At 40.7% G+C, this 26,360-nt stretch overlaps 1 protein-coding gene across 3 annotated transcripts in view; it reads left to right on the top strand.

Moving 5' to 3' along the window:
* The first annotated feature begins 4,845 nt into the window (after positions 1–4,845).
* LOC128704148 (NFU1 iron-sulfur cluster scaffold homolog, mitochondrial) overlaps positions 4,846–26,360 on the top strand; it is a 69,554-nt gene continuing 48,039 nt past the window's right edge. For 2 of the 3 annotated variants that reach the window (XM_053799210.2, XM_053799209.2), the window contains exons 1-3: positions 4,846–4,969; positions 7,836–8,022; positions 8,168–8,299. In XM_053799210.2, the coding sequence (XP_053655185.1) occupies positions 4,914–4,969; positions 7,836–8,022; positions 8,168–8,299 (375 nt within the window). In that variant the 5' untranslated portion in view covers positions 4,846–4,913. The remainder of the gene's footprint in view (positions 4,970–7,835; positions 8,023–8,167; positions 8,300–26,360) is intronic. The other variant, XM_053799211.2, reaches the window with a different exon arrangement.

Below are 26,360 nucleotides of genomic sequence, written 5' to 3'. Positions count from 1 at the left end.
ACTTATTGTATGGTCTCTTAACGTGCTAGTGACACCCCTGCTTTTCATTGGGGGGATGTTGCATCGTCTGCCAAGTCTTTTGCTTTCATAGTGAGTGATTTTCGTGTGCAAGTTCGGTACTAGTCCCTCTAGGATTTTCCAGGTGTATATAATCATGTATCTCTCCCGCCTGGGTTCCAGGGAACACAGGTTCAGGAACCTCAAGCGCTCCCAGTAATTGAGGTGTTTTATCTCCGTTATGCGTGCCGTGAAGGTTCTCTGTACATTTTCTAGGTCAGCAATTTCACCTGCCTTGAAAGGTGCTGTTAGTGTGCAGCAATATTCCAGCCTAGATAGAATAAGTGACCTGAAGAGTGTCATCATGGGCTTGGCATCCCTAGTTTTGAAGGTTCTCATTATCCATCCTGTCATTTTTCTAGCAGATGCGATTGATACAATGTTATGGTCCTTGAAGGTGAGATCCTCCGACATGATCACTCCCAGGTCTTTGACGTTGGTGTTTCGCTCTATTTTGTGGCCAGAATTTGTTTTGTACTCTGATGAAGATTTAATTTCCTCGTGTTTACCATATCTGAGTAATTGAAATTTCTCATCGTTGAACTTCATATTGTTTTCTGCAGCCCACTGAAAGATTTGGTTGATGTCCGCCTGGAGCCTTGCAGTGTCTGCAATGGAAGACACTGTCATGCAGATTCGGGTGTCGTCTGCAAAGGAAGACACGGGCTGTGGCTGACATCCTTGTCTATGTCAGATATGAGGATGAGGAACAAGATGGGAGCGAGTACTGTGCCTTGTGGAACAGAGCTTTTCACCGTAGCTGCCTCGGACTTTACTCTGTTGACTACTACTCTCTGTGTTCTGTTAGGAAATTATAGATCCATCGACCGACTTTTCCTGTTATTCCTTTAGCACGCATTTTGTGCGCTATTACACCATGGTCACACTTGTCGAAGGCTTTTGCAAAGTCTGTATATATTACATCTGCATTCTTTTTTGTCTTATAGTGCATCTAGGACCTTGTCGTAGTGATCCAATAGTTGAGACAGACAGGAGCGACCTGTTCTAAACCCATGTTGCTCTGGGTTGTGTAATTGATGGGTTTCTAGATGGGTGGTGATCTTGCTTCTTTGGACCCTTTCAAAGATTTTTATGATATGAGATGTTAGTGCTATCGGTCTGTAGTTCTTCGCTATTGCTTTACTGCCCCCTTTGTGGAGTGGGGCTATGTCTGTTGTTTTTAGTAACTGTGGGACGACCCCCGTGTCCATGCTCCCTCTCCATAGGATGGTAAAAGCTCGTGATAGGGGCTTCTTGCATTTCTTGATGAACACGGAGTTCCATGAGTCTGGCCCTGGGGCAGAGTGCATGGGCATGTCATTTATCGCCTGTTCGAAGTCATTTGGCGTCAGGATAACATCAGATAGGCTTGTGTTAACCAAATTCTGTGGCTCTCTCATAAAAAATTCATTTTGATCTTCGACTCTCAGACTGGTTAGTGGCTTGCTAAAAACTGAGTCATATTGGGACTTAAGTAGCTCATTCATTTCCTTGCTGTCATCTGTGTAGGACCCATCTTGTTTAAGTAGGGGCCCAATACTGGACGTTGTTCTCGACTTTGATTTGGCATAGGAGAAGAAATACTTTGGATTTCTTTCGATTTCATTTATGGCTTTTAGTTCTTCCCGCGATTCCTGACTCCTATAAGATTCCTTTAGCTTAAGTTCGATGCTTGCTATTTCTCTGACCAGTGTCTCCCTACGCATTTCAGATATATTGACCTCTTTTAGCTGTTCTGTTATTCTTTTCCGTCGCCTGTAAAGGGAGCGCCTGTCTCTTTCTATTTTACATCTACTCCTTTTTCTTAGAGGAATAAGTCTTGTGCATATATCGAGTGCCACCGAGTTAATCTTTTCTAGGCATAAGTTGGGGTCTGTGTTGCTTAGTATATCTTCCCAGCTTATATCGGTTAGGACTTGGTTTACTTGGTCCCACTTTGTTTTTGTTATTGAAGTCGAGTTTGGTGAATGCTCCCTCGTGACTAATCTCATTATGTCGGTCTGGGGCTCCGCGCATACATGTCTGAACCTCAATTATGTTGTGATCTGAGTATATTGTTTTTGATATGGTGACATTTCGTATCAGATCATCATTGTTAGTGAAGATGAGGTCTAGTGTATTCTCCAGTCTAGTAGGCTCTATTATTTGCTGGTTTAAATTGAATTTTGTGCAGAGATTTAAAAGCTCGTGTGACTGTGAGTTTTCATCAGGGCTGCCTCCTGGTGTTATTACTGCAACAATATTATTTGCTATATTCCTCCATTTTAGGTGCCTTAAGTTGAAATCCCCCAGGAGCAAGATATTGGGTGCAGGAGCTGGAAGATTTTCCAGTCAGTGGTCAATTTTTAACAGCTGCTCCTGGAATTGCTGGGATGTTGCATCTGGAGGCTTGTAGACTACCACAATGACTAGGTTTTGGTTCTCGATCTTTACTGCTAAAACTTCCACTGCATCATTTGAGGCATTTAGCAGTTCTGTGCAAACAAGTGACTCTGCAATGTACAGGCCAACCCCCTCCCCCCCTTTTGCCTGTTCACTCTGTCGCATCTGTATAGGTTGTAACCTGGGATCCATATTTCGTTGTCCAAGTGATCCTTTCTGTGGGTCTCAGTGAAAGCCGCGAACATTGCCTTTGCCTCTGCAAGTAGTCCACGGATGAAAGGTATTTTGTTTGTTGCTGGCTTTAGACCCTGTATATTTGCAAAGAAAAATGTCATCGGACTGGTGGTATTGTTGGTACTGGGGGAGGGGGTGATTTTTTTTCCAGCATTAGTATCTGTATCTGTTGGTTTGGAGTGGAGGCCATCGACTGTGGTTCCACTCCAGGAATGACTGGATTTGGTGTACGATTTCTGCCATTTCCTGCCAGGTTTTTCCTTCCTGACACTAAAAAACCTCTCCCTCTTGAGTGGATGTGGCTACCCAGGTTTTCCCATGGCCTGGATGCTTTGTATCTTTTTGTCCCCTTTAGATGGTGTGCCTGGCAATTTAAGTTATAGCACAGTCTTTCCTGTACTGAAGAGGTACACATTTCAGGGTGAAAAAGCTTACAGGTAGGGAGTTTGCATTTTCCTGTTGTCATATGGGCACGGCATTTTCTAGGGTGGTCATAGTTGCACGTCCCATCTGTTTTTCCAGATTTCCCATGCCTGCAGATACCAAGTGCATAGTATGTGCACAGGCATGGTTTCCGTTTGCCTTGGGTTTCTGTGACTGTATTCCCTGTTGGTGCATGTTTACCTGTCTTATTCCTATCCTCCCTAGCACCAACAATGGAGCTCCCACCAGAAAGCTTTCAATGCTATGTCATTTTCGTATTGACACTGGGCCTTCCTCCTTACCCATGCATATTCATTTCTGCCTATTTGATTAATCAACATATTTTCATGGGTTCTTTGTCTTCTATACTTTTTCCATTCTCTCGTGCACTTAGTTTTGGCCTCTCTACACCTTTGGGTGAACCAAGGACTCACTCTGGCCTTTCTGTTGTTTCTGCTGCCACGGGTGACCCCGTGCACTGGCTGGCATAGCTCTCGCTTCACACATGGAGTTTCCGGGTTCGATTCCCGGTGGGGTAGAAACATTACAACGCATTTCCTTACACCTGTTGTCCTGTTCACCTAGAAGCAAATAGGTACCTGGGTGTTAGTCGACTGGTATGGTTCGCATCTTGAACACTGTGTGCTTAATTGTACACCTATTGAGGAATACAGTATAATAACCTATGTGACATGTCAAGATATCTTATTAATGAAAATAAGATATCAGTTATGCTAAGCAAATTTCCTAAATTTGCTTAACATATTTGCTTGTAACAGTTAAGTGAACTGTAGATATGTAGATAAAAATCCATAAGTACACCTGTTAACCCTTTTGAGGCCTAGTTTCTAGGACTTTTGTGTATCCATATACTCTTGCGCTACCGTCCACAGGATGGATATGGGATGCAAAATAAACTAGCCACTTGGGTGACAAAATCTAAATCCCTGCATTTTGTGGACACGTATTCCATAATTTCATTTACTGTATTTCCTACCAGTTCTCTTTCCCACTGTACCTCCTGTAGGAAATTCCTCATGCCGTGTGATCACTAGCTTAGAAGGAGCTTTCATATGTTGATGCATGAGGTTTTCCGGTAACACCTCAATCATCAGTCCTCCACGTTTCTGGTCCCCCAAGTGGCTCCAGGTTTTCCACAGTCTATCTCCTTGTGGCTGAAATCACCCACAATTAGTAACTTTGCCTTGACCATGTGGTCCCATCTGGTAACCTCAGCTAGTGTATCAAGCATTGCTCTGTTGCTCTCATCGTACTCTTGTCTTGGCTTCCTGCTATTAAGTGGTGGGTTGTACATCACTGCAATCACTTGCTCATGTGTATGTATGTGTGACCTAATTAATATTTGCATTAATAGGCCATTACAGTCGTGGACGTGTGAATTGCTCATTACTTAATAATTTGTTCAAGATTGTAATCATGTATAAACGTGTAGATGATTCATTACCTCTCTAACTTCAGAGTTCATTACCTTTACACCTTGTTCAGCTATAACTTCGGGGCTCAGTCCCTGGACCCATTATGTACCTATGTAATCCTACACAACTATGGGGCTCAGTCCCTGGACCCATTATGTACCTGTGTAATCCTACATAACTTCGGGGCTCAGTCCCTGGACCCATTATGTACCTCTGTAATCCTACATAACTTAGGGCTCAGTCCCTGGACCCATTATGTACCTCATAATCCTTTGACTACCGCCCGCAGGATGGGTATGGGGTGCAACATAAAAATATTAAACTAATGCCTGGACACGTCGTGAGCCGTCAGTGTCCCTGATAAACCTAAACAGTGTCAACATGGCTGGTGTTGTGAGTGTGTCTTGTAGGTCTGTAGCTCGTCTAGCTTGCCTGAGGTAATTAACCTCCATTTTTTCAAGATTACTATTAACCACGTATGTTGAATTACATTTGTAATGCAACTAGACATAGTGACAGTGGTGTTTAGTAGGGCTCAGTGGTAGTACCTTCGGCTAGCAGCCAAGGCACCAGGTTCGAACCTCGGAGGTGCAGTTGCCCTTGATTACCTAGCAGGAAGTAGGTACCTGGGTGTTTGTCACCTTACCCCTGCTAACAGTTAGTAGGTACCTGGGTGTTAGTCGACTAGTGTGGGTGGCATCCTGGGGGACAAGATTGAAGGACCACAATGGTAATAAAACAGTTCCCAATAACACACTGACTTTCCTGGGTGGCTAACCTTCCCCCAGGTTAAAAATCTGAACAAATTTTAATCTTATCCTGGGCTACTACCCCTATTGGCTTTATAATCCAAATAAAGTCTTCGTATTATAAATTATAACATGATTGGGGCTTAAAGTAACTGGTTTATTTGCATTATAAATCTGGACGATTAGTGATCTACAACTGGCTTTTCAGTGTGAAGTTGGAGGTTGAGAAGCACTGTACATCAGCAGTTTTTCCCCACTTTGATGCCTGTTTATCGAACTTAATCCGTTCCAGGAGCTAGTTCTAAATTCAAAAAGTCTGAAAATCGAAGCAGTATTTCTCATAAGAAATAATGGAAATACAATTAATCCATTCCAGAAACCCAAAAATGTTCATAAAAAAATACATTTTATAGAGATTAATTAGTTTTACATACAACAAATACTGTAGTGTTCAATTATGTACATAAATATAAAATAACATTTTTTTACTTACCTTTATTGAAGATTGGTGATGGCATCTGGAAGATAGGGAGGAGGGGAGAGGGAGTTGGGGTTAGTGCTTGGAAGGAGAATCCCCCTCCATGAGGACTTCAGTCAAAGCCCTCTCTGGGGTTACTTCCCTTCTCTGTCTTTTAATGCTACTAGAGCCAGCTTGAGAGTCACTGGACCCCTGTCTCACAAAATAACTGTCCACAGTCCTCTGTTTCTGGTGCCTCTTTAACATTTCCCTAAAATGGAACATGGTCCTATCACTGAACTGATTCCAGGAGTTCTCTGTACCAGATCGACATGCAACTTCCTTTCCTTTTCACAAATAATCATCTCTGAAACACTATCACCTGCCATCTCTTTATCCTTGATCCACACCAGCAACAACTTCTCAACCTCTTCACCAATTTGTGGTCTTTTTTTGGTTAGCACATTAACACCTTTTGCAACATCAGCTTCCTTGATTTGTTCTTTCTTTGCCAGGATAGAACCGATGGTCAGTTTGTTTTTCCCATACATCCTGGTAAGCTCAGCAAATCTCGCACCACTCTTATACTTCTGTATTATTTCCTTCTTCACATCTATGGTGTTTCTCACTTTCTTTACCATAGGAGTACCACTAGCAAGTTCCTTTGGGCCCATGGTAGCTTATTTCACAGTCCCACAAGCACTAAACACAATGAAATAATCATAAAATGTTTGAATGAGAGCGCAGGTTAGTGTTCACTCAAGCATCAACAAAGCCAGACTGGCTCACGGCGCCTGCGCGGGGACGCGGACAGAGCGGGCTGGAGGACAGGTTCGGCACCCGGCGGTCTGAAAATAGGGGCGTGTTCGATAATAGGGACAAAGTTGGTTCGAGAAAAGGGTTCTATTTTTGAAACATTCGATAAGTGATAAGTTCGAAATTTGAGGTTCCACTTTATATATATATATGGGTGTATTATATATATTTATAGATTTATATTTATATATTTATGCATATATTTATATTTATTATGATACATTTTTTTTTTTTTTTGATCAAACTGGCCATATCCCATTTATGGTCCCTTATCTGAAAAGATTCTAGAGCTTAAACTAGACACATGAAATTGTTGAAATTGTTTCAGATCAAGTAACCTATCAGATAGCCCTAACTCCATCCCAAAGGAAGTGAGATGAGATGTGTAGCTGTGTAGTTCCCGACTTAGGAGCAGGTGGTTCCCATTCAGTCATAAGTTGGAATAATAACTATTTGAACTCATATTCAACAATTCATAAGAGTAAAAAGGTCTTAAAATGAGCCAATCTCTAACTTACTAGAAGCACATCCGAATCCTTTGTGTGTGTGTGTGTGTGTGTGTGTGTTTGCTCAATAAAGAATTAAAACAAACCATATTATGTCCATTTCACCAGTGGTATCAAAAAACTGCCAGTAAAACCATGAAAACCACCCTAGAAAACACCCGAAGTTGATATTTTAACCCAAATGCAGGTCCAAGGTTAGCTATTCCCTTCATGCACTGCATATCATTAGCCTAGAATTTTATACTGTTCACATCTACTGCACCAACTCATTTTTACATATCTAGGCCAAAATTTGCTGTTCAGGCCAAGTTTAAGGGCACTATGAATAGATCTACAACACTGACATAGATCAAAGTGATCATCAGTTTACTGGTTCAACATTGCTGCAAAATAAAGATGCTTACAATATTTTAAAGGCTTGATTCAGCATTGCAGTATTTTCATAAATTAATCATTTTGTATACATTATGTACATTACAGTATAAGACTGTAGTATAATGTCTGTGTATTAAATAAATATTGAAGCACATAGTCTTTTTTTTTTTTTTCTTCTAATCATTATTCAGAATAACTCTCATGAATATTACTTTTCATTTGTTCTGTATAACCAAAGAGGATCCCAGAAGGGGTTCGAAATATACAGACCATGTGGGTTATTATTAAACATATACCATAATTTCTGTTTTGCCAAGTATTGTTTTTTGCCAAGTATTATTTTAATAAAAGCACCTGTGATGTGTATCAACTTGCGTGTATTTTTTTTCCTCTGAAACAGCACTCCAGTCCGCCACACTAGCAAAAATATAACACTTATTAGGAAGGCTCTGCTCTTACAATGTGTACCCAGTCACCACCAACTGGAGACCAAAAGGACATTTTTTCAAACTTCTTTATGCTCAATGTTCATCAAAGTTCAAGAAACGCCTAATCCAAATTCTCTCAAGTTTTTGCCAGGAGTCCAGGTCTGTCTGTCCTTTTCATTTTGTCTGAGATATTTACATGAAACACTTCTTTTTTTTATCTTACTGTATTCAGTTACACTTAAGGCTTTGTATTGTACTGCCTTTTATGCCTCTCAGTGCTGACTGATTTATCATAATATTACAGGTCTTGGAGTCAGGTACAGCTAACTTTCCAAACATCACAGCAGCTCAGAAATCCCCATTAGCTAAGCTGCTGTTTAGAGTTGAAGGGATTCGTGGTGTTTTCCTGGCAACTGATTTTATTACAATAACAAAGGTAAGGTTTCCTGGAGGTGGGAAGTACAGTTCCTGCACTGGGATTTGGGATGTTTGCTGTTTGAATGGACATCTAAACCGTTATATCTGCACTCCTCTGGCAAGACTGATAGTGGTTGATGGTAAAAGTGTTTCTTTTTCTGGTCACCCTGCCTCGGTGGGAGACGGCCAGCATGTTTAAAAAAAAAAAAAAAAAAAAAAAAAAATATGTTTCTGTAAGTGCCTTCTTTAAAAATTATTTTTGTTTTTCACATTATTCAGCATTTTTCCAATGCAGAACCTCTTGTTGTGATTGCTGCACACATTAATCCCATGTCATGGGAGCAAGAAGGATTAGGTAGAAATATATGGGAACAAAATTAAAGGTGGAGAAAGTGAATATCACATTTCACACTAGTTTTACAATTTATTAATATTTAGTGTCTTAGTACAATTGATAGAGTTTAATACTTGGTTACTGAGAAATGGATCTGATTCTAGGATACCTAGAAAGATATCATACAAGATAATTGAAATATTCGAGACAGGGGAAAGCAATAAACTGAACCCAATAAATATTTTCTTGCATTACAACACAAATTCTTTGGCTCCACACACAGCTAATAATATACAGAATACAGCTTCATAGAGTCCAACTCCTCCAGGAGAAATGATCCTTTTCATCCATATAGAGCCCTGCTCTGCACCATAGCTTCCCACTCTTGCTTTTACATGAATATACAGTTTTTCCATTGATTTTTCATAACTGACAAGGGCTTCATCTGTAACTGTTTGACTCTATTTATCTGTACTCTTATAAAAATTTTCCCTACCTAATTTGTTTCGTGTTCCTTTCAACATAGCTTCCTATATTATTATTCTTCTTTCAGCCAACTGGCCAAATCCCACCAAGGTAGGATGGCCCAAAAAGAAAAAAGTTTTTTTTAACTTTAGTAATTTATGCAGGAAAAGGGGATACTAGCCCTTTGCTCCCGGCGTTTTAGCTGCCTCTTTCGATGCATGTTACGTAGGAAGAATTCTGTTCAATTTCCCCATGGAGATAAAAGGAAATAAACCAGAACAAGAACTAGTAAGAAAATAGAAGAAAACAGAAGGGTGTGTATACACAGCCTCTCCTCACTTAACGATGGAGTTCTGTTCCTAAGACCACGTCATTAAATGAATTCATTGTTAAGTGAGGAGCATACTATAATGTAGTGAGTTTGTGTCATCCATCTTTGATATTGTTTTATTGTCACCTTTCCACCATTTATAACATTTCTGGTATATTTTTAAATATTTATGCAGTAGTGTACTTATATTGAAATAAACAGAATAGAGGAAATGAGCTCTCATATACATTATTTAGGTATGAATACTAGTCAGAGAGCCCGTTGTAAGTCCGAGGCATCAGTAAACAAGTACAGTGGAACCTCTACTTGCGAGCGCATCCACGTGCGAGTTTTTCCAAATACGAGCAGTCGATGGGTCGATTTTTTGTTTCCATAAGCGAGCAGACCTCAAGGCAGGTTCCTTGACGCTGGCGAGGGGCTCTTGCTCTTGATCTAGTGAATTGTATCTCGTTTGTTGGACTATCTTATTGAAACTTGGGCAATGTATGATGGAAAGGTGCTTCTTAATGTACACCAAAAATGAAAGAAATCTAAGCATCAATAATGGAGTTCACTTCTCAGCAATTAGCCACCCCTTAGCGGTATTTTCGTATGGTTTTTATGGTTGTATTCTCATTTTTTTGGTCTCATTTGATGGAATGGAAGATATGTTACAGAAATAGATGTGATTTTGATTGCTTTCATGACGAAAAGTACCTTGAAATTAAGCTCAACACAGGAGAAATGTTCGATTGTTTTGGGTAAGTTCGAAAGTAAACAAATGACGTCACTGTCCATTTCAGTATGCAGTCGTGAATGGGTTGACGTTATTTATACAATTCTTGCAACAAGGCATAACAGTAAATCTTGTATTTTTTGTGTGAATAAAAATTACAAATTATTTATATTGTAATAATAATAATATGTATAATATGTAAAACCGTGAATGTTTGGTGCCCCAATATATTGTAGGGAAATATATTACAATACTGCTTCCTTAACTTGTTGAACCATGAATAATCATAAAATACATGAAAACGTCGTAAATTGTACTAAATATTTACATGTTATGCTTTAATAATGTATGTTATTTAATAACATGTATGTTATTAAATACCACAGACTCCACCACTGCGAGTCCCTACTACCCTCCCTCCGACCCCCACAACTGGCAGCCAGCCCTCCCACCACTCAGTGTGGTGAGTGTTTTGTTTGCTCATTATTTGCTATTAAACTACGGAATAAATAATGTAAACCCATTCATGACTGTATATTGGAACGGCTATTAGGAAAGGTATTAGACGATGACATCATGTGTTTACTCTTGAACACAGCAAAGAATCGAACATTTCTGCTATTGCTAATAATAACAATAGTAATAATAATAATAATAATAAATATGATATAATTGAAGAAGGAAATTGTACAAAAATACGAGGGAGTGGTTGACACATCGTCAGTGTGGCTTTGTTTATGCTGGAATGAGCATTAGTCTCCCTGCTCTTCCAAACATTTCACAATAATTCATTGTGTTTGGTGCTTGTAGATTGAGTGTGACTGGAGTGGTAGAGGCAGTGATTGAGGCAATGGTATTTAATAACATACATGTTAATAATAATACATGTTATTAATAATATGTACTATTATTATTTATAGCATGTATGTTATTAAATACCACTGCCTCAACCGCTGAATTATTGTGAAATGTTTGGAAGAGCAGGGAGACTAATGTTCACTCCAGCATAAACAAAGCCACACTGATGATGTGTCAACCACTTCCTCGTATTTTTGTACAATTTCCTTCTTCAATTATATCATATTTATTATTATTATTATTATTATTATTATTATTATTATTATTATTATTACTATTGTTATTATTAGCTGTAGCAGAAATGTTTAATTCTTTGCAGTGTTCAAGAGTAAACATATGATGTCACCGTCTAATACCTGTCCGAATAGCCATTCCAATATGCAGTCATGAATGGGTTTACATTATTTATACATGTACTGTAGTTTAATAGCAAATAATGAACAAACGAAACACTCGCCACACTGAGTGGTGGGAGGGCTGGCTGCCAGTTGTGGGGGTCGGTGGGAGGGTAGTAGGGACTCGCAGGTGGCGGGAAACTTGAATATGATTTGGCGGCTGGGAATTTGGTGGCTGGGAATTTGGCGGTTGGGAATTTGGCGGTTGGGAATTCGCGAATGTGTGAAGCCCGTGAAAGTTGAAAACGTGAATGTTGAGGGAGACCTGTATTCTCGTTTTCATGGTCTCAGGTGATAAAATGGAAAACATATTACATAAATAGAGATGATTTTGATTACTTTCACGATGAAAACAACCTTGAAATTGTGCTCAAAGTAGCGGAAATGTTCGATTTTTACTAATGTTCAGGAGTAAGGAAATCACACCACATGTCCAATACACTTCAACTGGGGAGTCTAACAGTCTTTCACTAGTGCACTGATATTATTTATACAATTTTTTCAATAATGAAGTAGTCTGCATGATAGTAAATTTTGTATTTTTTTTTTTTTTTGTATGAATAAAAATTCAAAATAGAAAGCAATAATAATAAAAGAGGGGCCTAGAGACGTGACTAATGAACAGAGGATATGTTATTTTAGTGCCAAGAATGTCTACATTGTTTATTCTGGACCCTATTTTGAAATTGGCATCTTTTTTAATTTGCGTGAAATTGGCCAAATTGCCAATTTCTGACCACTTTATTGGGTAGTTCAAATCGGTAAATGGGCAGTTTCTTGTACTCAACTGATAGAAAACATGGAGTTCTAGAGAAATAGCTATGAGTTTGGTCAACTGGAACAACGGAATTGGCCAAAAACAGGGCTCAAAGTCGGCGAAATCGCCGATGAGTAGATGTCGCCGAGACCAATAACTTCGCGGGAGCGGAATTCCGTGAGTTTTCGACCAAATTTCGTACTTTTGGTGTCATTACCATCGGGAAAAGATTCTCTATCATTTCATAAGGAAAAATAATTTTTTTCTAAAAATTTATCGACATAGAATGACAGTTTCAGATCCCCAGAACTTGGAATGACAGTTTCAGAACACACCATTTGAGCTGGGATGTTAAACCAAGGGTGAGCACCATCAGCTGAGCTGGGGTGTTAAGCCCCGGGTGAGCACCATCAGCAGAGCTGGGGGGGGGATTAAACCCCCTGGGTGAGCACCATCAGCAGAGCTGGGGGGGGGGGTTAAACCCCCTGGGTGAGCACTCCACTATACACTTCATTATCGCCACACCACTCCACTATACACTTCACTATCATCACACCACTCCACTATACACTTCACTATCATCACACCACTCCACTATACACTTCACTATCACCGCACCACTCCACTATACACTTCACTATCACCACACCACTCCACTATACACTTCACTATCACCACTCCACTATACACTTCACTATCATCACACCACTCCACTATACACTTCACTATCACCACACCACTCTACACTTCACTATCACCACACCACTCTACACTTCACTATCACCACACTCCACTATACACTTCACTGTCTCCACTCCACTATACACTTCACTATCACCACACCACTCCACTATACACTTCACTATCACCACACCACTCTACACTTCACTATCACCACACTCCACTATACACTTCACTGTCTCCACTCCACTATACACTTCACTATCACCACACCACTCCACTATACACTTCACTCACCACACCACTCCACTATACACTTCACTATGTCCACACCACTCCACTATACACTTCACTATCTCCACACCACTCCACTATACACTTCACTATCACCACTCCACTATACACTTCACTATCACCACACCACTCCACTATACACTTCACTCACCACACCACTCCACTATACACTTCACTGTCACCACACCACTCCACTATACACTTCACTATCACCACACCACTCCACTATACACTTCACTATCACCACACCACTCCACTATACACTTCACTATACACTTCACTATCACCACTCCACTATACACTTCACTATCTCCACACCACTCCACTATACACTTCACTATCACCACTCCACTATACACTTCACTATCTCCACACCACTCCACTATACACTTCACTATCACCACTCCACTATACACTTCACTATCACCACACCACTCCACTATGCACTTCACTGTCACCTGGGAAGCATTATATTTCCTGCCATCCTTGGAAGCATTATATTTCCTGCCATCCTGGGAAGCATTATATTTCCTGCCATCCTGGGAAGCATTATATTTCCTGCCATCCTGGGAAGCATTATATTTCCTGCCATCCTGGGAAGCATTATATTTCCTGCCATCCTGGGAAGCATTATATTTCCTGCCATCCTTTATATTTCCTGGGGAAGCATTATATTTCCTGCCATCCTGGGAAGCATTATATTTCCTGCCATCCTGGGAAGCATTATATTTCCTGCCATCCTTTATATTTCCTGGGGAAGCATTATATTTCCTGCCATCCTGGGAAGCATTATATTTCCTGCCATCCTGGGAAGCATTATATTTCCTGCCATATTATATGTCCTGCCATCCTGGGAAGCATTGTATTTCCTGCCATCCTGGGAAGCATTATATTTCCTGCCATCCTGGGAAGCATTATATTTCCTGCCATCCTGGGAAGCATTGTATTTCCTGCCATCCTGGGAAGCATTATATTTCCTGCCATCCTGGGAAGCATTATATTTCCTGCCATCCTGGGAAGCATTATATTTCCTGCCATCCTGGGAAGCATTATATTTCCTGCCATCCTGGGAAGCATTATATTTCCTGCCATCCTGGGAAGCATTATATTTCCTGCCATCCTGGGAAGCATTATATTTCCTGCCATCCTGGGAAGCATTATATTTCCTGCCATCCTGGGAAGCATTATATTTCCTGCCATCCTGGGAAGCATTATATTTCCTGCCATCCTGGGAAGCATTATATTTCCTGCCATCCTGGGAAGCATTATATTTCCTGCCATCCTGGAAAGCATTATATTTCCTGCCATCCTGGGAAGCATTATATTTCCTGCCATCCTGGGAAGCATTATATTTCCTGCCATCCTGGGAAGCATTATATTTCCTGCCATCCTGGAAAGCATTATATTTCCTGCCATCCTGGGAAGCATTATATTTCCTGCCATCCTGGGAAGCATTATATTTTCTGCCATCCTGGGAAGCAGGCGATAATTACCCTTCTGTAAATACCTTTCTCGGTCAAAGGAGGCCATTAAAATCACCTTAATAAATAACAAAAAGGCACAATACCGTGACTGGAACGATACACAAATAACCCGCACATAAAAGAGAGAAGCTTACGACGACGTTTCGGTCCGACTTGGACCATTGACAAAGTCACGGTGACTTTGTCAATGGTCCAAGTCGGACCGAAACGTCGTCATAAGCTTCTCTCTTTTATGTGCGGGTTATTTGTGAATCACCTTAATTATCTGCAGCTTTGACCAAGAAGCGTCTCATCTTATCATGGGGAAAAGGTAGAGAAAAATGGCGTCAAGATGGCCAGCTTCTCCTCTTGCGTGTGTGTGTGTGTGTGTGTGTGTGTGTGTGTGTGTGTGTGTGTGTGTGCGCGCGTGTGCACGTGTGTGCGTGTGCGCGTGTGGGCGTGTGGGCGTGTGTGCATGCGTGTGTGCGTGTGTGCGTGTGTGCGCGTGTGTGCGTGTGTGCGTGTGTGCGTGTGTGCGTGTGTGTGTGTGTGTGTGTGTGCGCGCGTGTGCACGTGTGTGCGTGCGCACGTGTGTGTGGGCGTGTGTGCATGCGTGTGTGCGTGTGTGCGTGTGTGCATGCGTGTGTGCGTGTGTGCGTGTGTGCGTGTGTGCGTGTGCGTGTGTGCGTGTGTGTGTGTGTGTGTGTGTGTGTGTGTGTGTGTACTCACCTAATTGTAGTTGCAGGGGTCGAGACTCAGCTCCTGGCCCCGCCTCTTCACTGAACGCTACTAGGTCCTCTTTCCCTGCTCCATGAGCTTTATCATACCTCGTCTTAAAGCTATGTATGGTACCTGCCTCCACTACATCGCTCGCTAGACTGTTCCACTTCCTGATCACTCTATATCTGAAGAACTCCTTCTTAGCTAACATCCCTGTGACTCCTCTGAGTCTTAAGATTCCAAGAGTGGCCCCTTGTTTCTGTGGCCCATCTCTGGAACATCTTGTCTCTGTCCACCTTGTCTATTTCACGCAGTATTTTGTATGTCGTTATCATGCCTCCCCTAACCCTCCTGTCCTCCAGTGTCGTCAGGCTGATTTCCCTTAACCTTTCTTCATAGGACATTCCCCTTAGCTCTGGAACTAACCTTGTTGCAAACCTTTGCACTTTCTCTAATTTCTTAACGTGCTTGACCCGGTGTGGGTTCCAAACTGGTGCTGCATACTCCAGTATGGGCTTGACGTACACGGTGTACAATGTCTTGAATGATTCCTTACTAAGGTATCGGAACGCTATTCTCAGGTTTGCCAGGCGCCCATATGCTGCAGCAGTTATCTGGTTGATGTGTGCTTCCGGAGACGTGTTCGGTGTTATAATCACGCCAAGATCTTTCTCCTTGAGTGACGTTTGCAGTCGTTGGCCACCTAGCCTATACTCCGTCTGCGGTCTTCTTTGCCCTTCTCCAATCTTCATGACTTTGCATTTGGCAGGGTTGAATTCGAGAAGCCAGTTGCTGGACCAGGTTTCCAGTTTGTCCAGGTCTCTTTGAAGGTCTGCCTGAGCCTCATCTGATTTAATTCTCCTCATTAACTTCACATCATCTCTGAGTCTATCCCTTCCATCATGTCATTCACGTATACCAAAAATAGCACTGGTCCTAGGACCGACCCCTGTGGGACCCCGCTTGTCACAGGTGCCCACTGTGATACCCCATCACGTACCATGACTCGTTGTTGCCTCCCTGTCAGGTATTCTCTGATCCACTGAAGTGCCCTTCCTGTTATACGTGCCTGATCCTCTAGTTTCTGCACTAATGTCTTGGGAGGAACTGTGTCGAAGGCCTTCTTGCAATCCAAGAAGATGCAATCAACCCACCCCTCCCTCTCGTCTCTTACTTCTGTTACTTTATCATAAAACTCCAGAAGGTTTGTGACACAGGATTTGCCTTCCATGAAACCGTGCTGGTTGACATTTGTACTTTTGTTCCGTTCCAGGTGCTCTACCACTCTACCCCTGATAATCTTCTCCATGACTTTGCATACTATACACGTCAGTGACACTGGTCTGTAGTTTAGCGCCTCTTTTCACCAGTTACCAGTAACCAGCTACCAGTAGATGACTCGCTACCACCGTCTGTGTGAATCACTGACTGTTATTCACGTTGCTGCTGACCATAGCATGTTTTTGAATGCCGTTCACCCGCTAGGCACTGGTGGGTCAGTCTGAGATAGAGAGCAGAGAGAGGCAGGTCGGCTGGTGGTGCTTCCCGTACTTTCCGTTATAATTATACGTACTAACCAGCCTATGTGAGTATTTTTACCCCATCCACGTTATCGAACCCACATGACAATTTCGATAATGTGGATAGGGTAAAAATACTCACGTAGGCTGGTTAGTACGTATAATTATAACGGAAAGTATGGGAAGCACCATCAACCGACCTGCCTCTCTCTGCTCTCTATCTCAAACTGACCCACCAGTGCCTAGCGGGTGAACGGCATTCAAAAACATGCTACGGTCAGCAACAACGTGAATAACAGTCAGTGATTCACACAGACGGTGGTAGTGAGTCATCTTCTGGTAACTGGTACTACTGAGATGTTTAGCGCCTCTTTTCTGTCTCCTTTTTTAAAAATGGGAACTACATTTGCCGTCTTCCATACCTCAGGTAGTTGTCCAGTTTTAAGGAATGTGTTGAAGATTGTGATTAATGGGACACACAGCATTTCTGGTCTCTCTCTAAGGACCCACAGGGAGATGTTGTCTGGCCCCATTGCCTTTGAGGTATCAAGGTCACTTAGCAGCTTCTTCACCTCCTCCTCAGTAGTGTGTATGTCATCCAGCACGTGTTGGTGTATTCCCTGTTGGTGTCCCCCTCTGTCCTGTCTTCCCAGAGTCCTTCCTGTCTCTACTGTAAATACTTCCTTAAATCTCATGTTGAGCTCCGAATCTGCATGACAGTGTCTTCCATTGCAGACACTGCAAGGCTCCAGGCAGACATCAACCAAATCTTTCAGTGGGCTGCAGAAAACAATATGAAGTTCAACGATGAGAAATTTCAATTACTCAGATATGGTAAACAAGAGGAAATTAAATCTTCATCAGAGTACAAAACAAATTCTGCCCACAAAATAGAGCGAAACACCAACGTCAAAGACCTGGGAGTGATCATGTTGGAAGATCTCACCTTCAAGGACCATAACATTGTATCAATTGCATCTGCTAGAAAAATGACAAGATGGATAATGAGAACCTTCAAAACTAGGGATGCCAAGCCCATGATGACACTTCAGGTCACTTGTTCTATCTAGGCTGTAATATTGCTGCACAGTAACAGCACCTTTCAAGGCAGGTGAAATTGCTGACCTAGAAAATGTACAGAGAACCTTCACGGCGCGCATAACGGAGATAAAACACCTCAATTACTGGGAGCGCTTGAGGTTCCTGAACCTGTATTCCCTGGAATGCAGGCGGGAGAGATACATGATTATATACACCTGGAAAATCCTAGAGGGACTAGTACCGAACTTGCACACGAAAATCACTCACTACGAAAGCAAAAGACTTGGCAGACGATGCAACCCCCCCCCCCAATGAAAAGCAGGGGTGTCACTAGCACGTTAAGAGACCATACAGTAAGTGTCAGGGGCCCGAGACTGTTCAACTGCCTCCCAGCATACATAAGGGGGATTACCAACAGACCCCTGGCAGTCTTCAAGCTGGCACTGGACAAGCACCTAAAGTCGGTTCCTGACCAGCCAGGCTGTGGCTCGTACGTTGGTTTACGTGCAGCCAGCAGTAACAGCCTGGTTGATCAGGCTCTGATCCACCAGGAGGCCTGGTCACAGACCGGGCCACGGGGGCGTTGACCCCCGGAACTCTCTCCAGGTAAACTCCAGGTAATACCTCTTGATCGTTTCTTGTGAGTTCCCCCACCTGTGTGTGTGTCTGTCTGTCTGTCTGTCTGTCTGTCTGTCTGTGTGTGTGTGTCTGTGTCTGTGCGTGTGCGTGTGTGGGAAGCTGCAGTGAAATTTGAGTTATGAGACAGGTGTGTGGGAGATTGTACTACAACCATCACCACTACTAGTACTACAACCATCACCACTACTAGTACTACAACTATCACCACTACTAGTACTACAACTATCACCACTACTAGTACTACAACTATCACCACTACTAGTATTATAACTATCACCACTACTAGTATTATAACTATCACCACTACTAGTATTCAACTATCACCACTACTAGTATTATAACTATCACCACTAGTAGTACTACTGCTAGTTATTATGGGGTACTGTAAAAAATAATATTTACATAAAATAACTCTCCATATATCATGTCATTTTCCGTGTAGTATACGGTAAGTAGACGTGTATTATATCGTGTAAGCGAACGCGTTTTATTGCTGTCAGTCAGGCAGTGGCCAGGACAGTAGCAGATGAGAGGTGTGTTTAGTTCGGTACCAGACGGGTGGTCACGGGAGTGAAGTCATCATGTTTTGGTGGTAGTTTGAGTGGGGAATTTTGGTAAGTTTATTTAGTGTATACTGTTTGTGTTTAAGTGATCTCATGTTTATTTGTAAAGCCCTAGTATTCAGGGGCCTGTGTTTTGGAGAGTATTTAACGTTTCCACTGTAAATTATTATTATTTTTATATTATATATAATTTTGTATAGGTGAGTTTGTGTGTCCTTCCTCATACAACGTTAATTTTTCGCACTCATGCTTAATTTCTATGAGTACATGCTGGCCCAAGGTTCGCTGTGCTTTCAGAGTAATTTTATAACCCCTAGATAGCAGTGTAAGCAGCCTTTAGGAGCCAGGAACATTTTATTTAAATTACGACATCAAAGTCGTAACACTAGTACTACAACTATCATCACTACTAGTACAACTATCATCACTACTAGTACTACAAGTATTATCACTAGTACTACAAGTATCATCACTACTAGTACTACAAGTATTGTCACTACTTGTACTACAAGTATTGTCACTACTAGTACTACAACTATCATCACTACTAGTACTACAACTATCATCACTACTAGTACTACAACTATCATCACTACTAGTACTACAACTATCATCACTACTAGTACTACAAGTATTATCACTACTAGTACTACAACTATCATCACTACTAGTACTACAAGTATTATCACTACTAGTACTACAAGTATTGTCACTACTAGTACTACACTATCATCACTACTAGTACTACAAGTATCATCACTACTAGTACTACAAGTATTATCACTACTAGTACTACAACTATCACTACTAGTACTACAAGTATTATCACTAGTACTACAAGTATTATCACTACTAGTACTACAAGTATTATCACTACTAGTACTACAAGTATTATCACTAGTACTACAAGTATTATCACTACTAGTACTACAACTATCACTACTAGTACTACAAGTATTATCACTACTAGTACTACAAGTATTATCACTACTAGTACTACAAGTATTATCACTACTAGTACTACAAGTATTATCACTACTAGTACTACAAGTATTACCACTACTAGTACTACAAGTATTACCACTACTAGTACTACAAGTATTATCACTACTAGTACAAGTATTATCACTAATAGTACTACAAGTATTATCACTACTAGTACTACAAGTATTATCACTACTAGTACTACAAGTATTATCACTACTAGTACTACAAGTATTATCACTACTAGTACTACAAGTATTATCACTACTTGTACTACAAGTATTATCACTACTTGTACTACAAGTATTATCACTAGTACTACAAGTATTATCACTACTAGTACTACAAGTATCACTACTAGTACTACAAGTATCACTACTAGTACTACAAGTATTATCACTAATAGTACTACAACTATCATCACTACTAGTACTACAACTTTCATCACTACTAGTACTACAACTATCATCACTACTAGTACTACAAGTATTATTACTACTAGTACTACAAGTATTATCACTACTAGTACTACAAGTATTATCACTACTAGTACTACAAGTATCACTACTAGTACTACAAGTATTATCACTAATAGTACTACAACTATCATCACTACTAGTACTACAACTTTCATCACTACTAGTACTACAACTATCATCACTACTAGTACTACAAGTATTATCACTACTACAAGTATTATCACTACTAGTACTACAAGTATTGTCACTACTAGTACTACAAGTATCATCACTACTAGTACTACAAGTATCATCACTACTAGTACTACAACTATCATCACTACTAGTACTACAAGTATTATCACTACTAGTACTACAAGTATTATCACTACTAGTACTACAACTATCATCACTACTAGTACTACAAGTTTTATCACTACTAGTACTACAACTATCATCACTACTAGTACTACAACTATCATCACTACTAGTACTACAAGTATTATGACTAGTACTACAAGTATTATCACTACTAGTACTACAAGTATTATCACTACTAGTACTACAAGTATTTTCACTACTAGTACTACAAGTATTATCACTACTAGTACTACAAGTATCATCACTACTAGTACTACAAGTATCATCACTACTAGTACTACAAGTATTATCACTACTAGTACTACAAGTATTATCACTACTAGTACTACAAGTATTATCACTACTAGTACTACAAGTATTATCACTACTAGTACTACAAGTATTATCACTACTAGTACTACAACTATCATCACTACAAGTATTATCACTACTAGTACTACAACCATCATCACTACTAGTACTACAGTTATCACTACTAACTAATACTGCAACTATCACCAATACTAGTACTACAACTACAACTATCACTACTAGTACTACAACTGTCACCAATACTAGTACAACTATCATCACTACTAGTACTACAACTCACCACTACTAGTACTACAACTATCATTACTAGTACTAAAACTATTACTACTACTAGTATTACAACTATCTCTTCTACTAGTACTACAACTGTCACCACTACTAGTACTACAACTGTACTAGTACTACAACTATCACTACTACTAGTACTACAACTATCACTACTAGTACTACACCCTTTGCTTGCCTCTTGTAGCACTAATACTAACAAAACTACTAACTAGTAATACACGTATCACAACCAGTATTACATGCATCACAACTAGTGTTAAATGTATCACCACAACCAGTGATAAACCTACCAAAAAAAAAATTTCAAGAGCTAAACCCATGTGGGGCATTCAGCACAATACATGGTGGTGGAGGCTCGATCCTCCGTCTCCTGAGCTACAGACACTCCATCTTCTTATTTATACTCACCATAATTACTATTACCACAACTATAAGATAAGCTGACATCAAGTAATAGCTGATAATTCGAATACGTATAACTATTTAAGTCTCGCATATTTTATTTCTCTTACATAATAAGCTAAGCCGACGTTAATAACTAATAATTTGAATATTGTATAAGTCTCATATTTTATTACTGTTACATAATAAGCTAAGCTGACATTAAGTAATAACTAATAATTCGAATATAACTATATAAGTCTCATATATTTTATTACTGTTACATAATAAGCAACTTGTTCATTGGTCTGGTATTCTGAGTTAAATAGCTAGAAGCAGATTATTGATCATAAACGTACACGTTTATATAGTAAATTGACTTGTTTCTCAAAAATGAGTTCTTGGTGGTGTGCTGTGAGGGCTCTCTTTGTTGCTGTAGCAATAGTTTCTTCATGGATGGTAATAAATAGGTGCCTGGGGTACCTGGTGGAGAACCTGGCACTGGAGAACGAGAACCTCCGCCTGGAGGTGTTGCGTGAGACCTAGGGCAGCAAGAGCTGGTGGAACCATCTTCACGACGTCCCATACGTGGGTGTGTTGATGAGTATGGTAGTTGGACCCACATCTGAGAGTAAATCGGAAGTGATCCCGAGGCTTCAGACATCCGAGTGGCCTGTAGTCGGTATTTTCATTGATGCTTATCAAGCCTACAGCGAGATACAAGTTCTCCGGGAAAAGCTGGATTATATGAGAGATTAGAACAGTTCGAATTCATATCTCTCATTGATGGTTCTGCTCGGACTGGCTGTCCTCACTGGTTTAACACTCTTGCTCTTCATGACCTGGTCTAACCCACAGGTCTCTCATGAGGCAGACGTCAAGGTCGGAGAAGACGACCCTGAGATCGGGAAATAAATTTCCTAAGTCGGGAAAAAAGTCCCTGAGGTAGGGGAAGGAGACTACCGAGACCTCATCAAAAACCTCGCCGAAGAGAAGGGCATGAGGGTAATAAATAAGCGTATGGTTGACGATCTACTGAAACAAGGACAGGTGAAGAATCTGAGTGAGGGTGGCTATGGTACATGTTTGAGAGCAATCTGCAAGAAACACGACCTTGTATTAAAGACATTTAAAGGTACTAAGCCATACCGTAACATGCATACCGAACTCCGGGCCCTCTCCCGAGTACAGGGACATCCTGGATTCCAGAAAATTTACGCTATCAACCTAGAACGATGTCTTTTAATTACGAAGTATTCTGGACAGACAATAAAAAGTTTTTTGAAGAAGAGTAAGGAGAAATTGAAAACATTTCTACGGCTTATGAATAGTGTGGCTGATACAGTCCAGTATCTGATGACTTGCCAAATCGCTCACAATGACATTAAGGAAGATAATGTATGTGTGTGTGATACCCTTGAAGGAATTAAATGCGTTGTGATAGATTTAGGAATCGCTACCAACATCAACTCCACTCCCCTGTATATGGAAGCCAAGACACCAGAGGCTAGTACAAGGCTGACATGGATGGCACCAGAGGTCAAGAAGGCTCTTCCGTCCACTTTCACCTCGGATATCTACAGTTTAGCTTTCATGTGTAACGAGCTAGCACTCATGTGCAAAGTTAAGCTTCCTGATGGCATGAGAGAATGGATAAAACAAGGCTTGAGAGAAAATCCCGACCACCGGCCCAAGTTACATTGCTTACATCAAATAATTAAACGTATCCTTCGTAAAATTGGAACTTGAAAACCAAAACAGTGAAGATTACGAAATAATAAATTAATGCGTGAACACATCGGAACTTGATACCTACAGGCAGATAGATCTTCCGGGGTCTTCTCGCACGTTTCCCTCATTTTCCGCCAGAGTTTCTCTCTTAGAGTTAGTACTTTTCGGTTATGGTTCTTCATGAATTTGCTGACCTCACTGAAGAAATGTTTTCAGCACTTCATGACCAGGTCTGACCCACAGGTCCCTGACGAGGCTGAGGTCGAGGTCGGGGAAGAAGACTGAGATGGTGGAAGACCCTGAAGGTGGGGAAGAAGATTGTGGAGATGGAGCCGATCCTGACAGTAGACGAAGAAGACTAAGAGGTCGGAGAAGAAGATCCTGAGATCAAGGAATAAATCCTAGAGGTCGTGAAAGACAATCCTTAGGTCTGAGAAGGTTCTCAGGCGAGGAAGTTCCTGAGGTCGAGGAAATAGAGCCTCAGGAAAGAGGACTCTTAGTTCAAGGAAGAAGACACCGAGTTCGGAAAAGAACCTCGGGTCGGGAAAGAGCTTGAAGTCGGAGAAGACCTGGAAAGAAGGTGGTCTCATTAGCGAACTTGCCGCCATATCAATGTAATATAATCACAGTAACTTCTTAAAATGATGTGAACATGAGACCAAAAATAGACTGACAAGGATTTTGGGAAAATATTTTGAAGAGATGAGAGTAGAGAACAACTTCTGGCAGGTGTTAAGTGACAGTAGACAGAGAATAGTTTCTTTCAGGTGTTGAGTAAATGTAGCTTAGAGTATTTGGCAGGTGTTAAGTGGTAGGTAGACAGAGAACAGTTTCTGGTAGGTTATAGTTAGTGTAGAGTAATACTGGATAGTTTCTGGCATTTTATAATTAGTGTAAAGTAATACTGAATAGTTTCTGGCAGGTTAAAGTTAGTGTAGACTAATACTGGATAGTATCTGGCAGGTTATAGTGGTTTAGACTGATAGTGGATAATCAAAGCTTAGAACCCGGTCATAAATAAAAAATGCCTGAGTATAGTTAGTTGCCTGTCTTGCAATTCAAACCAGTGTTCTAGGAAACTGGTGTTTCCTGTTGAATGTCATGGTTTGAGTGCAGCATTGGATGTGGTGTACCTGGCTGGTATCAGTCATAATACCAGATAATTATTATTATTATTATTATTGTTATTATTTATTTTATTTATTATTATAATTATTATTGATATTATTATTATAATTATTATTGCTATTATTATTATTATTTTTGCTATTATTATTATTATTGCTATTATTATTATTTTTTATTACTTTTTATTATTATTATTATGAAGTGTATAGTGGAGTGGTGTGGTGATAGTGAAGTGTATAGTGGAGTGGTGTGGTGATAGTGAAGTGTATAGTGGATTGGTGTGGTGATAGTGAAGTGTATAGTGGAGTGGTGTGGTGATAGTGAAGTGTATAGTGGAGTGGTGTGGTGATAGTGAAGTGTATAGTGGAGTGGTGTGGTGATAGTGAAGTGTATAGTGGAGTGGTGTGGTGATAGTAAAGTGTATAGTGGAGTGGTGTGGTGATAGTGAAGTGTATAGTGGAGTGGTGTGGTGATAGTGAAGTGTATAGGGGAGTGGTGTGGTGATAGTTTTCTATCAGTTGAGTACAAGAAACTGCCCATTTACCGATTTGAACTACCCAATAAAGTGGTCAGAAATTGGCAATTTGGCCAATTTCACGGAAATTAAAAAAGATGCCAATTTCAAAATAGGGTCCAGAATATACAATGTAGACATTCTTGGCCTGGTGGCTAAAGCTCCCGCTTCACACACGGAGGGCCAGGGTTCGATTCCCGGCGGGTGGAAACATTTCAACACGTTTCCTTACACCTATTGTCATGTTCACCTAGCAGCAAATAGGTACCTGGGTGTTAGTCGACTGGTGTGGGTCGCATCCTGGGGGACAAGATTAAGGACCCAATGGAAATAAGTTAGACAGTCCTCGATGATGCACTGACTTTCTTGGGTTATCCTGGGTGGCTAACCCTCCGGGGTTAAAAATCCGAACGAAATCTTATCTTATCTTATATCCTTTGTTCATTAGTCACGTCTCTAGGCCCCTCTTGTATTACTATTGCATTCTATTTTGAATTTTTATTCATAAAAAAAATACAAATACAGTCATAAAAAAATACAGTCGGCGTTTTAATCCCAAAAAACGGTCGTTTTTTTTTCTCATTATGCACTGCGTGCTGCAGAATTTTTTTATGTGGTGCACACTGATCACACAGACCCATTCTCTCACATGTGGGCCTACCAGCTTTCTCCCGCTTCATTTGAAGCCGCTAGAATTTACACGTATAAATACGTCAAAAACAGTGGCGCGTAAGACGTATATATACGACTGAAACAGTCAAAGGGTTAAATGTTGACGAAGAAAGGGAGGCAGTAATTTCATGCACTGGCCAGGGAGGTATATCATCTTTTAGGAGTGAAGAAGAGCAGGATGTGAGTGTGGGGGAGGTGCGTGAGGCATTACGTAGAATGAAAGGGGGTAAAGCAGCTGGAACTGACGGGATCATGACAGAAATGTTAAAAGCAGGGGGAGACAGTGTTGGAGTGGTTGGTATTTTTGTTTAATAAATGTATGGAAGAGGGGAAGGTACCTAGGGATTGGCGGAGAGCGTGTATTGTCCCTATACCACTCGCTTATTTATCCATACCTCACCTATGCTATTTGTGCTTGGGGATCAACTGCAGCAACACACCTAAAGCCAATAATA

This window comes from Cherax quadricarinatus, chromosome 66, assembly GCF_038502225.1.
Source record: "Cherax quadricarinatus isolate ZL_2023a chromosome 66, ASM3850222v1, whole genome shotgun sequence".
Lineage (NCBI taxonomy): Eukaryota > Metazoa > Arthropoda > Malacostraca > Decapoda > Parastacidae > Cherax > Cherax quadricarinatus.
The sequence above is the reverse complement of the archived record's forward strand: the minus strand, read 5'-3'. Positions and strand labels throughout refer to the sequence as shown.